Below are 18,158 nucleotides of genomic sequence, written 5' to 3' on the forward strand. Positions count from 1 at the left end.
CCTGGTCCCCAAGCCCTTCTAAGGAAAGAGATACCCAATGACATCTAGATTTTACACCTTTAAGTGAAGCCTGTGTTTTGTTTAATCAAGAAAAAGAGAAGGTCCACAAAGTGATTCCTCTAGCTTCAAATAAAGTATTAGAATGAGCAGAGAATTGCCAGATTAGTCAAAGTTGTAAGACAATCATATTGTGCAATCTAGTTTGGAAGAAACAATTGGCAGAAACGTTCTGCTTGCCATAGAGAGCTGGGACAGCAAAGGCTTGTGTGATGTCTTGAAGTTTGAGTGGCAGGGCAGAAAAAAACCCTGAAAAATGTTTATGTCTATTATTGGTTTTGTTATTTTTTTCCTTCCTGAGCCACTTCTGCCACATCTCCTCACATGCCCAAACTGGCAGATGTGGTAGAATCTGAAACTTTCCACATGAGCAGGCACTACAGGAACAGCTTCCTGATACAAATACATACTTTTAGAATAAGAAGAATTGGACTCTTGAAATTATGAAGGTGAACTTCAATCTTATAACAAGGTGAGTTTAGCTTGCAGAAGTACTTAATTGCTTAGTTGTAACTGTATTAGGAAGTATTAGTGGTTTAAGCTCTATACTAAGTAAGTAGTCATAGCAAGTAATCATGGTGTTGTCCAACAGGAGACAGTAACATGCCTATACTTAAGTATGTAGTAGTGAGTGGGAATATAGCACTAGAGGCTGTGTGGTCAGAAAGGTGCAAGGAGAAGCATAGGTTTTGAGCAGACATATGCATGTAGGGGAAGATGTATGGTGGAGAGGTGTTTCTTTCCACACATGTAGCCATGCAGACAGCTGGGACCTGCTGCTGCTGCTAAAGAGGAGTTCTTTGGTATATTTCATAACAGGACAATAGACCAGAAATTAAGAAAAGTGGAGGACTATACAAAATATGTAAACACATTACTAATTACTGAACATTTTCAACATCCATTCTAAGATTAAAAAGACTCCATACCTAAAGCACATCTTTTCATAAAAATATTATTTAGCCTGAACTACTGATTTTGGTTTTTGTTACTTTTATACCCTGAGGGAAATAAATAAAGTTCCTCATATTTTTCTGGCAAAACATCTTAGATTCATTTTTCAGTTTAATTGTTGGCTTTTGAAAAGAATATTTTTGAAAACCAATATTTTTTATTATTATTTTTCTTAATATAAAAATACCAGTTAGTTAAAAGTCTATTTCCCTGAGGGAAGAACATAAATAAACAAAACAACAAACCATTTTTCAAAGCTCTTTGATAATTTCTCAGACTATACTATTGGAGATCATGGAAAATAACACTAATCTAGAAAATAATAATCTAAGTTGTCTAAAGTAGATGAAGATTGACTTGTCTGAATTTTTGGTAGATTGTTTTTAGTGTTTTCTACCTGAAAATGCTGTTTTCTTCCTGAAAATGAAGCCTCACTATTTCTACAGCTTGGATACCAAAAACATACAGAACTTGCTAACCAGCTGCAGGTTTGGCATTTTTAGGGATAATGTTGGGTTTGTTTTACACTTCTGTTTTTTTCAATGCTATTTAATAGCTGGTGGACAGAAAGTGCTCTCAAATGTATGTACTGCTTGGCAGATCCTATATATGCCTGTGGAATGTAATTTTTACACTGAGAGAACATAACACCTTGACACTGATTACAATGACTCGATTTTTAGCCTCCAAGTGCAGACATAAAACTTCATAGCTGGGGTTTTTTTAGTGGCTGTACCATATACTTAATACTGTAATTTTTAGTAATACTACAGGAATTCCAGCAGGTATGTGTTTCTGCCATATTGCAGAGATTGATTTTGTTTTTTTAAGCTGTCTGTATTGCCCCCTGCACTGTAGCTGAGAGATACCCAATTCTGTCTTTAATGAGCTAGACTAGATATAGGAAACAAACTGTGGAGCACACCAGAACTTAGTAAATTAACCCATGCATAACTGTCTGAAGTCCAGTGCAAATGCAGTAAAAGAATTACAAGTGAAAGTAATAGGTCACAGAAGTCAAAACCCTCTGGAACAAACAATGCAGCTCCAAAGTCTGTGAGTGTTGGTGACTGTGAAGGTAAGTGGTATGAACAGCAGCAGCAGTTGTCAGGGAGGTCATGGCAGTGTTGCCATTCAGGGTTTGCAGGAATAATAATTAGTTTTGATTACAGTTATAAGAGCAGTTTTAACTGTTTGTGTATTCAGTAGAATTGATTGCACAAAGATGCTGTTTGAGAAGGGATGTAAGCTGAGAAACAAGGAAGTTTTGAAGGAGATTCAAATTCAAGCTGTGCTGGTTGCCCTGGGACTAGACCGGGATAGATGGGCTGATGACTGCACTGGTGTGGTGATGGCCATAGCAATTCTGCAGGGGGTGTTGGCAACGACAGGCATTGCAACAGTGCTGGCTTTGGCACCAGCATGTGCAGGACACCATGCACAGAGATGCCATGGCTATTTTTCCGTCCACTTTTGCTGCACTGTCCTCCACCTGCCCCCTGCATCACTCAACGAGATTATACATTTCTCATTATTCACCTCTGATGTGCACTTGGCTTCTTATCTGGGAGAAGAGGTTTCTTAGAGGATGCACAAACTCCTGCTTGCAGGAGATTTCGAAGTATATTCACCAAATATCTTTCAGATAAGAGAGAAATTTGACAGCCTAAAACTGTAACCATTTTTCTTTGCCACTTGAGGCTTGTAATCTCTATAGTAGGGACATATTTAAAACATGTTAATGATCAGTGTGATTTTCCTTTTATCAGCTTCTGAGCTTCTCATCACTATGCTTAAATTCTGCTACAGGAGTATACTATTAAAACCAATGCTTTTCTCATGGAGTGTAAGAAACATTTTCTCTTAAGTATATCTGCCTTATTTGACTAAGACAAACATCTTAGTGCCTTCCTATACACCCTAGAACACCAAAATAACCACTCCTGAAAGTATGAACAGCCTTGCTCAGTGCTTACCTTAATACACAAATAGACCTCAACATTTATTGTAAAAATTTTTAATTGTGTGATTTGAAGTGAAGTGAGTTAAGTGAAATAAAGACAACAATTAAGTCCCACACTAAAAGACCAATTGTTTGACAATACTGAGCTGAAAGTATTTTCAGGTTTTCTTCCTACTAATGTGTTTAAATAAGCTTTGTTAAAGAAAAAAACCAACAACAATGCAGTAACTGAAGCTGAAACTGCCTTATGAAGCCTATACAGGATTAGTAAGGGAAGAATAAAAAAGAAATCTGCAGTCTATCACACAGGGTATTGGAGACTTGTTGTATTTTTGTTTATCATGAATTAATGGTTTCTGATATCCTGTAATTCATGTAAGAACCTTGGTGTTAATTTTCTAAAAATATGTTACTAGCCTTGTAAAGAAATGCTTGAAAACCTGCATCTCAAAACAAAACAAAACAAAACCCCCACCCAAAACCCCAAGGTAAGTCTATATTTTCATTTACTATGTATTACAGGACTTCAAGTTTCCAAACTTGTAAGACCTCATTCATGACATTCAATGATAATGATAATAAAAATTATACTAGTGACCCAGTAGTTATTTCTTGGGCATAACTGAGAAAATGAATGAACACGTGAAGTATTTTGTTGTGAATGCTATATTTCCATGGAGTTTAAAAAAAATAAGGGTCCAATAATTGCTGCCCAGGAGTCCATATGAATATGTAGATTCCAAGGCCAGAAGGGAGGGAACATGTCGTATTTTCTAGCCAGGTCTTCAGGGTACAGAAGCTGTGGAAGTTTTCCAAGAGTAGGAATTAAGTCCATTTTTTTAGGAAAGTATTGAATCTGACTTTAAAAATCCGTCGCAGTTGTAAATCCCTATCCCCTGATAACTGACTCCTGCTTTTAACTACTCTGCTTACTAAAATATTGTGTCTCGTTTCAAGAATTTTTCTGACTCCAGTTTCTGGATAATGGATGTTACACCTTTGGCAGCACTACCCTGCCTAACTGTTTTAAAGTGTTTGATGCAGAAGTGACAAATTTAAAGCAAAGGCATAAAAACATGCAGGGATTGTAGCTGCAGGTAGAAGCCAAAGAAGTAGGCAGATGGAATGATAACTAGGTACATGTAGCCTGTTTCACACACAGGGAAGGAGAGAGAAATAGCACCCTCTCCAAGCAGTATGTTCTCACTAACAGCTCTTAGTTAAGCACATATTAAAATGTTGTAGGTGCTACTAAAGGACCCAACCTAATGGCCATGGAGTAATCTGGACGTTCTACTTCAGGAGAAACAAGAAATTAAAACATTCCTTAGACTGAGCAGAACACAGAACTTCCCAGAGAACCCTTGCTTTTGGCTATTTTTCAGGTCCCATCCTCAGTCTTCTATTGTTTGGGCTCTTGTCTGCACAGAAAGGATGGAGGATGAAGCTCAGCAGCTATGAGTTAACAGCTAGAAGCAATTTTCATTGATTTGCCCTTATTTTTTGCGTCTTCCACTGGAAGCATCCCTAGGACACATTACTAATTGTTTGCCCTTTACTTTGGGACCATTGGATTAATGGTATTAGTTAACTGGCATTTCTTCATCATTAATGCAATAATCGTGTGATGAATTTCACAGTCAAACAGTCTTTGGCTCATACCATGGGGAGAAAAAAAAAATCCACCCATTTGAAAATGAAATTACCTTCTTTAGCAACATCTGGGGAAAGAGACAAAATGCAGCAACCCAATAATATAGTAAGCATTTTTGTGACTGATGCTTGAATGATACAAGTCTCATACTGCCTAACCAGCAGATGATGCCCACTTAGGTCAGATCAAAAGGATCCAGGCTTTCATACCTGAGAATACACTTCTATCGTTACCCAGGCACCAGAGAGCCTAGGTTTTGGTATTGCCTTGTTATCATCCACACATTTAAACTGTTGGCAGGTTGGTGTTAACAGTTTGTTATTGCTGTCCCTCACTGACTAGTACTTTCCCAAATCAAGTGTGGACATAGTGCCACAGCTAAAACAGGCCAGGGGAGATTCCCTATCAGCAGCCAGATGATGCAGCCTGGTTTTGGAGCACAGGAGAACGTAGTGTGTGTAGCTGGGTTGTGCTAAGCAATGCTTTTCCAGTTCAGGGCCAGAGTATGGGCCTATAATATTCTTTAAGATAGTGCCTTGGCCTGTAGGTTAGTCTGGGTAGCAGTAAGGTGGAGAGAATGTCAGTGATAGGTTTTTCCTCTGTCTATGGTCATTGGAAAACAAGGGCACACCTGTGCAGGGTGCAAGACACTGGAGTGCCACCTTAGTAACTGTTGAGAACATACCTCTACAGGGGCAATTTCCAAACTTGTACAAAATAAGGCTTCCTGAGTTCATCCTAAAGTGTGGAATGGTACTATATGATGAAACAGCAGCAATATTTTCAGCCTCTCCAGAAGCACTGACATCAGACTTGACAGGACCACCAGTCATTGTGGGGCTTGGAAGTAGAACTAGCAAAAAGACAGGTATCAATAGGTAGCTCCAATTTGCAAAGCAAGAGGTTCTCCATGTGTATTACTGAATCTATTGTAGATGCTTTCTATTTACATGCTCCTTTATGGTGATGAAAAGCTTCTAGTAATGCATACAAACATTTGGACTGCAGAAAACTCAGGAGAGCTAACTTCAAAGTGGACAGAAATTTCATCTATTATTTGGGTGAGCAGATATGATCTATCTTGTCTCTCTCATACTTGTCATTGGATTAAGGATAGATGGCAAAGCAGAGGTATTTGTGCAATGCACCTGCAGCTGCCCTCATCCAAACAGCAAGAAACTGAAACTTGGGTAAATTATAAAGAAAAGCTCCCACCCAGAGCTAATCATGGAGAAACACTAAATCTTAGAGGCAGCCCAGAGAGTATAGTATAGTGTAGAGTTAGTGTCTTCAACCAAATTCAAGACCACTCCTTCCCAGAAAAGACTCAACAAATCTGTTTGTTACTCCCCGCACATACAACATGGTTGTGAATGGTAGGAGCCAGTTGGTCTTAATTGGAGTAGGAGATGATACATAGTAGAAGTTGTCCTCCTATTTATTAGTGTCTTTTCCTAGTGCAGAATTACTGATCTTTCCCCTGAGCAAGCTGATTTCTGGACCCTTTATTTAAAGTTGTGAAATTACAGGAAATATAAATGTTGCCTGCTCCACAGATGTGACAGGATAATTTGTCAATTAGGAATAATCAGTTCTAGAATGACTTTTATATCTGTGCTATTTCTGAAACCTCTTTAATTAGATCTGGGTTCATCCATGTATCAGCTGAGGCAAAAGGTATTAACTATCCCATGTGTAGATCTTGGAACGAGATGAAATGCTGTTTGTATTGGACTGTAAGCAGTGAGGAATCCTGAATTGCACAGTCAAAGCTTGTCTGTGTCTTTTTACTTTTTAATCTTGTATTTGAAAACTAATTGGGCACTACAGGCCCAGCTTTGGAGAGAGAAGCTCTCTGTTTATCTCCTGAATGGTTGTTACTTGGCTTGACAGCTTGACAGTTTGAGGCCTTGCCAATGTGCCTCAGTCTCGATGACAGAAGGAGATCACATCTGGTCATGAGGAGAACGAAGGACATGTCAAAACCTGCTCAGTCCCTGGCATCTGGGTTATTTTGACCAGATTTGCGAGGTCATCTCCTGGTGAAAGATCACGTAACGTGGCTAAAGAACAGGAACTCCTTACAAAGTATGAAGCTGATTGGAGTTGATCCCTGGAAGTATTTGGCCACCTTTACTGTGGCCAGCAAGCTTTATGTCTGTAAATGGAAAAAAATTCAGAGCTTTGCTGTTTTGCTGTCCAAAACCAAGGCTGAGTGGGTATGTTTTTATGTAGTAGTACAAAATCTGTGTACTTTTCTCACATTCTCTTTTTCCTGATTTAGGGACAGGACAGAGAAGGGGAACAGTTTTTCCTTGCATTTTAAAAAAACAAAGTACAAGAACAATTAACACTATCTATGAATTATCATTTATTGTTAAGTAATTTAAAATTACGCAGCAACTAAAATTAAGACAAATTAAGAAGCAGAAATATAGTAATGGAGAGACTTCCTAAGCAGCCAGGCATTTTCTGGGCTAGTTACTTAATTCCTAATCCTTCTGCCACTGAAAAGAAGATTCCCATCTTTGCTCTAGAGCTGGCTTGTCATGCTTAGTTCCCTGACCATCTCACTATAAGTGATTTTGCCATATTTATCCACATGCCTCAAGAGATCCTAAAATGTAAAATAATATGTAGAAGGATTTTTCACTTCTGAGTAAACAGCCCAGTGAAAATGGGGCACTTCAAAGAAGCTTCAAACATATTCCCAACAAGACCTTATAAAGCCTAAATGTAAACAATCAGTTTACAGGGACTGCCAAGGTAGTACTCTCAGCAAAGGGCATTACCATGAAATTAAAACTAATCCAGGAATTTTCTGGTTTGAAAAGCTTCCCGATTACCCATAAAGGTGGAATATTGGCAGAACACAATGAATATAATAGGTCCTGAATGGCATTTTTAAATTTACTGGGGAGCAATCCTTAATCTCTGTTTACTGGTTCCCTGGTGTCAAAGGGAAGAAAGTCAGTCTGCCAAGTAACTACTTGGGAAGTAGCTACTGATTTCATTATCTTTACATATACTAAAACCTCCAGGAAGAGAAGGGAGATTAAGGCACATAGTCTTGCCCATTCCTGCCAGGGTAGCAAAGGGCATTACTGTACTTCTGAGCACTACTGTATAGGCCGATAAGGCTTCAAAATATTTAACTTCTAAAATCAATATTTTGTATTTGTCTCACACTTTCTCCTCCTTGAGTTTTTCCTACCCCTCTTTGTTTCCTCCTTTAATGTGTGTGTTTGCCTTCTTTTGGTTTTTGTCCCTGCAGAAACTGGAGAATTTTTTCATTTAGCACTTGAAATACAACTTCAAGGTGACCTTATGGCCTTTCCTGGCAAAGGATCTGAGACTGGCCAATCTCCTGGGAAGATGTTCATGTCAGCGATTAAATTCTTAAGAGATTATGTAAAATAGTGTCTGAAACTGGGATAGGGATGTCAGAGCTCTGCAGTACAACTGAAATTAGAGGAAAGGGAGCCTGATACATAGAAATGCAATTGTGCAACTGCAGTAGAACCAAGGAAATGCCCATGGGGAGAAACATGTTTAATTTGGGAAGAGAATATGGAATAGCTGGTGCTTTTCCCTAACCCATACCTACAATCCTAAGTATTCCTCCGGTAGCCCAAATTTTCTCTGCTCTAATCTGGGTGACATTTTTCTGTAGGCACAAGAAACCTACTTTCAGAGGTTGGAGAGCCTCCAGTGATTTTTTTTTTTTCTTTTGGTTGGGTTCTTTTCCTCACTCTGACCTGACTGGTCATAATTTGACTGGGACTAATGCAGAAACCATGGTTTGTTTTCTATCCCATGTTGCAACTATACCAATAAAGCATTATATCCTTTTTGATGACTTCTGGATTTTCTTGAAATAAGAGATTATGTTAAAAATGTATGTGTTTAAATAGCCAAATATATAAATATCAGAACATGGCTCAACTCTTCATCCAAAACCCTAACTGTATGATGTAAGACACACTTTTCTCCTTCACATGCACCTGAGATCCTCTCACTGAAATTTTAGCTGTTGTTAGAACACTTATTATTTAGTATAGTCTGTTTTCAATGTTAGCATTCAGTATTCAAGAGCATTTACATGAGTTACTCTTGCTATCTTACTGTTCTCCACTTAGCAATTCAATTTCCTATTCTGACAATCACAATCTATGTATCTTTTAGAAAAGGAATAAGGATATGGAGACAAAGTGAGTAATTTTGCACGTAGCATTTAATTTAATGACAGTTGAAATAGTTTTGTGAAAGATACAAGAACACAATTGTTATTCAATAGAACTTGAGAATTTTCTTATGTGTACCAGCTTATAATTTTAAGCAAAGGGGATGGTACAAGGGGATACAACTGTATTTAAACCTGTAATAAAGTTATTCTGTACTAGTCATTTGTGTCCTCTTTAGAGGAGCATATAATCTTCTATGGTATAGAATTTAGACTATTATATTATTTATTATGTTCAGGAGGCATAATGTATGGTATATTACAAATCAGTACTGTATGGGAAGTTTGGTAAAATTCTGAGAAACCTTAGGAGGCAATTGTGTTTTTAAAGAATGATAAAACGTAGTGATACATTATGAAAAGCACTACTCTTATTCACTGCCACAAGGAAGAGCAAACCACAATGAGCATCAGATCTGGATACTGGTATTTGTTTTAGAACCAGTGAGTTTGGAGTTTTTGTTCTATATGATTGTATCACTCGCTCACTCTCACCCTAGTGTTACTTCCCCTAAGGCTTCACTTCCCTGTTCCTAGCAGGGAGATCACTGCCAATCCAGGAAGATTGGGCAGAAAGTTGTGTCAGCTTGTGCTGTGCAGCTGGTCAGAGTTAGCACTCTTAGGTATTATCGGCCAAGGTCCTTCAGCATCTCCCAGCATTTCTCTTCATGTGATCCCTGATCTGATGGGTCTCTCCTGACTTCTAGGATCTTTCGTCCAGCCAGGATATTCACCTACTTTCCAGGCCTACTTCTTTGAGACCACTTCTATCTGGCAACCCAATCTAAATAGTCTACGCGCAGAACAGGTGATCAGCCTCCTAAGTGGAGGTTCTCTCATGTTTCTCTAATAATTTGAGGATTAGGAATGTGCCACTTCTGTAGTCCAGCTGTTAACTAAGTTTACAATCAACCTACACTAGTTGCAGCAAGTAAGTGACATGCTTCTGCTTGAGTGCTTGAAAGTGAATTTTCAGACACCCAACCCCACACACATACACCAAGCTATCTGCCACCTGTTACTATTAGCAATATAAGGTTTTCTTGCCTAGAACATTCAGCTGCTGATGAAAGGGTCAAATGGTGTCACTGCAGTTTGGTGTTGTGCACTGTCTGAAGTCCTGCAAGCCATCAACTAAGAGCATTATGCACCAGCCACAGAGGAGTTTTAGATGCTTGCAGAGTAAAACTGTTTTCATGTTTAGTGGAAACGTACTTATATTTTCTGAGTAAATCCAAGCAGAAAATATTCTGCATTTAATCTTTAGGAAGTTATCACCATAATCTAATGACATTACTGACAGCAGCAGCCAGACAGTTACATCTTCCCTAGTACAATGCAAAGACACCTCTGAGAGATCATATATAAGTTCAGATCTTGCTTTGTTTAAGTCTTTCAGGTTAAATGACTGAAGTATAAAGCCAGAGAGGAGGACTGAGCTCAGATAGGTGGGAAGATGCATCCAGCTCTGAAGCCCCCAACAGAAGAAGGATGTGGACCTGTTGGAGCGTGTCCAGAGGAGGGCAATGAGTATGATCAGAGGGCTAGAGCACCTCTTATGAAGACAGACTGAGGGAGTCAGGGCTGTTCAGCCTGAAGAAGAGAAGGTTCCAGGGGGGACCTTATAGAGACCTTCCAATACCTGAAAGGGGCCTGTAAAAAGGTTGGGGAAGAGCTGTTCACTGGGGCATGTAAAATTAGAACAAGAGGTAATGGTTTCAAACTAGAGAAGGGTAGATTTAAGTTGGACATTAGGAAAAAGTTCTTTGATATGAGGGTGGTGGATCACTGGAATGGGTTTCCTGGAGAGGTGGTGGGGCTCCATCCCTGGAGACATTCAAGGTCAGACTTGATGGGGCTCTGAGCAATCTGGTCTAGTATTAGATGTCCCTGCTTATTGTACGGGGCTTGGACTTGGTGACCTTTAAAGTTTCCTTCCTACCCAAGAGATTCTATGATTCTATGATTCTAGGATGGATTATGAGCATGAAGTAGAATAATAAAATGACTTGAGATTAAAAGATAAGTGTCAAAGACTAAAACATACCAGATCTTCACTTCTATTTTCAACAAAGCAGAACAATTATTAGTAAATAAAGAGAAAGAACTAAGAAAAATAAACACGGCACAAAACAAACATTAGTAGTCAGTCTTTCTGAGATAGGGAAATAAGGATGGTAGGCCATCAAGAAGAAGTGAGATACTGCCCCAGAAAAGTCTAATAAAAGAACAAAGTCAGAACAGCCATGGCTACACATCACTCTGCTTTGTTCAAACTTCCATTATCAAGTGGCCTTGAGGACAACCAGTGGGATTACCCTTTTTAGATGGTGCAGCACAAAAGCAATGAGGTTGTCCTAAAATGAAACTACTCCTGCCTTGGAAGTGCAACTTAAGACAAAATACCCTCACTGTCCCACAAATAAACAAATGAAAAGCCTATCTTTTAATTGTTTTGCTTTCTTTTTTTCTTAGATGAGAAGGGATAGACTTAATTAGTATTGAGGGAGGGAGGGTTCCACATTTGAGTAATGTAAACCTCTTTTTTTTCCCAATCTGTATTCCCTAAAATTCAGATTCTTTCCTACTTCCTCTTCAGTGTTTTCCCTTCCCCTTCTGTCACTGTGATGCTTCTTATCACTGTTGTCTCCATTGTCCTTTTATTTTTTAATAATCCCTGTTTTCTGTTTCTCTAGCTAACTTCCTGTTCCTTGTTCTTACAGATTACTTTCTAGTTCTTATTGTTGCTCTCCTCAACCCAAGACTTTTAGATCCCCTTATCTTTCTTTGCCTGTCTTACGTTGTTTCAGTTTTTCATCCTCATTACTTCCTTCTCTCTAGCCTCTGGCTTCCACATCACATCTATTGTCAAAAATACTCCATACTTTTTACAGATAGCCTCTTCCTTCTTTCTTAATTCTATCCTGTCATTTTATTGCTGGCTGGGATTGGCTTTTAGCTCACTTACCATGATCATAAAGTGATTTGGCCTAGGGCTTGAGCTCATAGAAAGTGTCATTCCAGGCAGAAAAATGACTGTGCTGAAGTGGCACCTTCTTTCTCCAGCAAAGCTGCTTCCTTCCTCTGCTGATTGTGTATGTTGGTGTCAGCCATTAGTGTATGTTCCTGCATGATGTCCCTGCAGAACCACCATCAGTGATAGCAAGTAGAACCTTCTACAGTAAACAGTTCTGGAAGCACTGGGTTCAGGTTGGTCAGAAGACCTGAGCAGAAATTTTTATGTGACAGGATGATACTTGTGTTGCTGAAGACCTGTTTTGGCCAGTTATTCCCTTTATGGGTAGTAGTAATACAGGAAACAAAGAAAGGATCTTGTCTTGACTAATTCATACTCACTGGGAAAAAAGGCAGGTTAAGAAACATAATCTTTTACCAGCAAACTGAGTGCATCTGAGGTCAGAGCATGAAAGCACAGAAGCATAGAGTGGCATTTTTACACTGTCACTTTTTGGCATGGAACTGCAATTTAATTACTACTACACCCTTCCAGCCTAGGGTGGCTCTCTTTGGTGCCAGCTGGAGCTGGAAAAGCACAGGTTGTCCCTTGGGCTGTTAAGACTGTGGCTGTGGTAGAGGGTCTGGGACCTGCAGAGAGTCTGTACCTTTTGCAAAGGGTACATTGGTAAGATACTGCTAGAATCACGGGACCATGAACTAATTCTTGTGGCTCTTTCCTTAAACCATCCACATCATGAAAGAATGTACAGAGTTCATGATCATGATGACTACTACACTACTAGAACAGTAGAAAAGAAGGCAAGAAGCCTCCAACAATGGCATGGTTTAGGCCCCATGAGCAAGAAAGAATGACATATCTGCTCGCTCACCCGTACTCCCACTGTAGGATGGGGAGGAGAAAATCCAGCTAAAAGCCCAGGGGTCAAGACAAGGACAGGGAGGGTTCACTCACCAATTATGGTCATGGAAAACACACTCAACTTGGGGAAAAAATATTACTTTTATTTACCACTAATCAGATGCACACATAACAAAGAGAAAATAAAAACCAGAGCTTAAATACATTACCCCACTTTGCCCTTCTTACCCTGGCTAAATTACTTTGTTCCCAATTTCTCTATCTCCTTCCCCCTAGTGGCACAGGGAATGGGGTTGAGAGTCAGATCACCACATGTTGTTTTCTGCTGCTTCTTCCTCCTCAGAGAGGATTCCTCACAGTCTTCCCCTGCTCCAAGGTGTGGTCCCTCCCACAACGTGCAGTCCCTCGGGAACAGACTGCTCCAGCGTGGGCTTTCCACAGTCACAGGCTGCTTTAGGAACAGTCACCTCTGCTGGCCACAGGGTCCTCCATGGCTGCAGGTCCACATCTCCTCCGCTGTGCTCCACCACGGGCTGCAGGGGGATGGTTGCCATCTCACCACAAACTGCAGGGAACATCTGCTAGGGCACCTCTTCCCTCTCCTTCACCACTGACCTTGGTATCTCTGCTCTGGCATTGCTCTCACCTCCCCACTCCTCAGCCCAGGGACCTTACAGCACTTCCTTTCCCCTTCTTGAATGTGTTGATCACAGAGGCACATCCATTGTTGCTGATGGGTTTGGCCTTGGTCAGAGGTGAGGCAGGATTTTGGACCCAAGGAATCTTTCAGCAGTTTCTCAGAGGAGCCAGCCTTAAGGCCCATTCCCTGCTACCAAAACACCACAGCAACACAACACAGAGGAACATGGCTTATGCAGGGAGAGAACAGTTGTGGGATGCATTTTCTAGAGCCACTCTATCACTCTCTTCAGCTGGACTGGGGAGAGAAACTGTAACAAAAAGCTCATGGCTGAATATGACCACAGGGAGAGATCACGCAGCAATTACTGTCACAGGCAAACCAGACTTGGCTTGTGGAACAATTAAATTATTACCAATCCTATCAGAGAAGGAAAAAATAAAAATAAAAATTAAACTTTAAAATCCTGTGATGAGGGCTGTTCCCCAAGAGTCGGTGCTTGGACCAGTGCTATTTCACATCTTGGTCAATGACATGGACAGAAGTCTCATGGACCTCCAAAATGGACTCCATGAGACTATGTTACCAGATGCCTTTTAAGTACGCAGCAAGTTGCTCCAGGAGCAGGGAATTCTATTTGTTTTAGTTAGGGTTCTTCCATTGCATGTTTCTGTGCTCTTGGTTGTGCATCCATGCTTTATTTGGTGGCCATTAGCTGACAGGAACTGAATAGAGGCAGACTGAAGGGGCAGTGTTTCCCTAGCCCAGCACAACCCTTCTTCCTGTTGGACAGCCCCAGGACCTGCTGCGCTAACACCTTTCCTCCCGAAAAAGTAATGGTTATTTCTTGACAGAAGTGTCAGCAAGAACTACTACAATGTGAAGCCTTTTCTTCCAACATTAACCCACAGAGAAAATACAAAAAAGCAACTCTCCCCTGTCAGTTGAAAAGTTTATTTTCTTGCTGCCTAAGCAGCAGTACAAAAGAACAGCTCCCAGGTGAACCCAATCCCACCCTCTCCCCCTTCACAAAAATAGTTAAAACCATCTTGTGGCTCCAGGAGATCCAGCTCCAGAACCTTCCAAGATGAGCATGTTAACATTATTTAAATAGAAATAGACAATGCATGTTAATATTTAAATAGAAATAGACAATCTACCCCCCTTTACCCTTCAAACACTGCCTAACATAAATAGGAATAAATATGTATAAATATGGGATAGTACCTAATAAAACAAATAAACCAGTGCTACCAACAACTTCACATCTACTGTCCATACCAACATAACCCTATTGTAACAGTGAAAAACCTGCTCTGACAACCTATTCCAAACAATTTAAAGTGCTAACACAACAGCTCCCTTCTCAGGAAGAAAACGTAACAGCAAAGGTGTAAAAAATGAAACAGCTAATATCCTACAAAGTTAACATGAAAACAAAGAGGTGTTTTTTTAACAGAAAACCAACAAGCAACAGTTTAAATGGTCTAGGCAGCAGCTGCGGCACATCTTCCCGTCCTTTGTCACCATCTTCTCACTCTGCTCTTTCTTCCTTCCCAAAGCACCCCCGCTTGCAGGGCACATCCAGCTGCACATGGAAATCTAGGCAGAAAAGGGAACGCAGAGTAAGTGTCAGCCCTTGCACGTGTTCCACCCGGCCCCAGACACAGCAGCTCCACTCCCATCAGGTCCTAGAAAATAGGGCTGGGAAGGCAGACTAGACCTGGAGAAGTGGAGGCCTGCTGTGTAAAGAACAGCACTTATGCTCATTGTGCAAACCCTAACACACAAAACCACAACACAACCCCCTGCAAGCCAAGTGCTCCCAATCTTCCCGATCCCTGATTTCTGTGTGCACTCAGCTCCCTGGAGACCAAGTGCCCCATGTCTGCACACCCACAGGTGCGCCTTGGCCAGCAAACCCAGGCGTTCTGCAAGGAGAAGAACTCAGCGGGAGGCACGAGGAAGCTCTGGCCCTGCAGGCAGTAACTCAGCTGCTCTCACCTCCCCTTTCTGGCCTAGCGTGGTCAGAGCCGCTGCCTCGGGAATGGCCACACAAAGGCAGCATCTCTCCTTACCAGGGGACTGCCCATCGTCGGAACCGCGTCTTCTCTTCCTGCACGGGGCTGTTTCTGCTGACTCTCTCTCTCCTGCGCAAGCGTCGACGGGCTCAGGTCTCTCTTCTGTGGCTGCTGCACACAGAACGTTGGCATCCTCCTGACAGGAAACAAACAAGACAAGAAAGCCACCCAAAGATCACTCCCTGTTCTCTCGTCATCACTTCAGGGACAAAAGCTGGAAAGGGTGTCCGTTACCTTCAGTTAAAACAGAAGGTGACATGTCAAAAACCAGCCCAGCCATCCTGCCTGTCCTGCAGAGACAGGGAGGTGACTTACCAGTGGCTCAGCAGCAGCCCTTTCTGCAGACCCCTCGGCATGGGCAGCACAAAGGTCTTCAGGAGGCTGCAACAGAGAACAAGGTGCTCTTCCATGTGCCTGGAGCTCTGAGAGCCAGAGATGCCAGCAGGGCTTGACTTCTGTTGGGCTGAGGGGTAAACACTGGCTCACCAGAGATTCCACTTGCACCAGTTCCCCCAGGAGAGGTGAGCAGATCTCCTCCACCAGCTGGAACACAGCTGCCAGGTCTACTTCTGTCTGGTTGTTGACATCAGGTGTATTCATGGGCCAGTCAGAGGGTGGGAGCTCAGCTGCACCAGGTGACTGTGCAGGTGGACTCTGGGAGAAACAAAAGCAGGTGTCATTACAAAACCAAAGGGATCCCGGGTTGCCTTGCTCTTCCTTAACCACCTTCCTCTCTCTCGGCACCCTTGTTTCCTCCTGGCCTCTCTCTGCCCTGCAGGGAAAGGAAGGTGACTTCCCCGTGGCTCTGCACTGCTGCAGGGCATCCTCTGCAGACCCTTGAAGGCCTGGCAGGTGTGAGCACAGCCATGCAGGCAGACCAGAGACTTCTAGTCTTGGTAGGACCGGAGCGAGGAGCTCCATTAGAACCACCCCTTCACGTGCTCTGCAGGGCAGGTGTGTCCTGTGGAAGCCCAGCACCTGGCCTCCAAGCCCCAGGAAGCTTGCAGCTGTCCTCAGGGCTCCTCAGCTTGAAGCCATGCTCTCTGCAAGACTCAGTAAGGAGCAGCCCGAGGTGCAGGCTGTCTTCTCCAGCAGCGCCCGTGCTCCCTTTGCAGACCACCAAGCCCTGGCTGGCTCCCACAGCAACAAGGGCCCAGAACCAGCTGCCTGCCTGACAGTCCCTCCTAACACAGCTCCCCACACCTGCAGTCACTCACACAGTCTCCCTGGCTCTCACCTGGTTGCAGGAGGCTTCACCCACCTGGACAAGGCTGCTCTGGGCACTCGGCGAAGCTGCAGGGCCAGCACAGCTGGTCAGAGGGTCTGTGCAGGCAGCTGGGGAACCGCAGGGCGCTGCAGCTGCAACAATTCCAACACAGTCAGCAGACTGGCAGAAATGGTGGCAGAAACATTTTAGACACAAGACAGGAGTCCAGACTTTTGTACTTTCTAGTCTCCAGAGCGTTAAAGCAACACAACGTGAAGAAGCCAAGCAAGAAAAACACCTGAGCGATGAGAACAGGATGAGCAGAATGAAACGTTCTAGACAATACTTGTGTCTGATCTTGGTCTGGAACAATTTCCCCTGGGAACACAGGAGACCCAGGGCTAGTCTACTACTTTTCCACAGGTGCTCAGAGCTCTAGCAGCATCGTCCTAGTTCAGCTTAATTAAAAAAGACAAGGAAACATAGCCTAACCCTAACCTGTCACGGGCAAGGATTTTTCTCCTCACCCTTTCACCTCCACTCTGGGAAGTCAGTCGGAGCAGGGGATGCTCAGACTCTGGAGGAGGGACAGGAATTCCAAACAGGAAACCTTTCTCTGCTCTACAGGTCTCTCTTCCTCTACACTTCACACCCGCTGCCAGACTGTCCCTCGAGACAGACACAACAGAGCACCACTGGAAAACATGTACCAGTACCCCTCTTGCCCGTCTTTCGGAGGAGCCAGGGCAGAGGTGTTTCCCATACCTGGTGGGTTGCAGGCTGGCCAGCCCTGCTCCGCAGGGGCGCAGCTGCTGCCGCTTGGCGGGGAAGTGGCGGCGCTTCGAGGCCACTGCTCCAGCGGGAGGATGGAGGGAACGGTTCGCAGCGTGTACGTGACCTCGGTTGCAAAGCTCCCGAGCACCGGGAAGGCAGCCCCTCTCCCTGCAGAAGCCACGGGAGCCTGGCACCCTGGGAGCGAGGGGGAAGCAGCCTGCGATGTGGGGGCACGGACCGGGCTCTTGCTCTGGGGCGAGGAGGATGCGTAGGAGCAAGGCAGGAGGTGGTTGGGATGAGCCTGCCCTGCAGCCAGCAGTCCTGCAGCGGGGGCAACAGGCAGGGAAACAGGCGTTAGGAAAGGAAAGGAAAGGAAAGGGCTCTCTCTCCACAGGCAAGGGAGGGCAGCCTTCTCCCCAGAGCCTTGTGCTGAACCACCGCAGCTGCTCTGTCAGCTCTTGCACAAGACGACGGCTGCCCCGGCACCGAGAGCAGGGGCGTGAAGCAGCCCCAGTGATGGGCCAGGCAGAGGAACGCTCACCGGGCAGAGCTGTGGCAGCTCCCAGAGATGGGCCCAGGCTGCTCTGGGCTGCTGGGACTGGGCTGCAGTTCCACAGGCAGACCTGGGAACCCCACTGCTTCCTGCCAGGGTGCCCTGCAGCAGCTGAAGTGCCGGGCCAGGGCACCCTGCTCCCTCCTTCTCTCCCTCATCTCCCCCTCTCGCTGCCCCCGGCCCCGGGCCCTGCC

General features: G+C 43.4%; 1 protein-coding gene across 1 annotated transcript in view; it reads right to left on the reverse strand.

The window, feature by feature from the left end:
* Positions 1 to 14,883: 14,883 nt before the first annotated feature.
* The window catches only part of LOC104390449 (heat shock factor protein 5-like), a 13,558-nt gene continuing 10,283 nt past the window's right edge, over positions 14,884 to 18,158 (reverse strand). The window contains exons 2-6 of the mRNA XM_009999587.1: positions 17,403 to 17,732; positions 16,668 to 16,789; positions 15,746 to 16,084; positions 15,428 to 15,566; positions 14,884 to 14,951 (exon numbers count right to left, since the gene is read on the reverse strand). Of these exons, the coding sequence (XP_009997889.1) occupies positions 14,884 to 14,951; positions 15,428 to 15,566; positions 15,746 to 16,084; positions 16,668 to 16,789; positions 17,403 to 17,732 (998 nt within the window). The remainder of the gene's footprint in view (positions 14,952 to 15,427; positions 15,567 to 15,745; positions 16,085 to 16,667; positions 16,790 to 17,402; positions 17,733 to 18,158) is intronic.

The sequence above is a fragment of the Chaetura pelagica genome, unplaced genomic scaffold, assembly GCF_000747805.2.
Source record: "Chaetura pelagica isolate M959 unplaced genomic scaffold, ChaPel_1.0 scaffold55, whole genome shotgun sequence".
NCBI lineage: Eukaryota > Metazoa > Chordata > Aves > Apodiformes > Apodidae > Chaetura > Chaetura pelagica.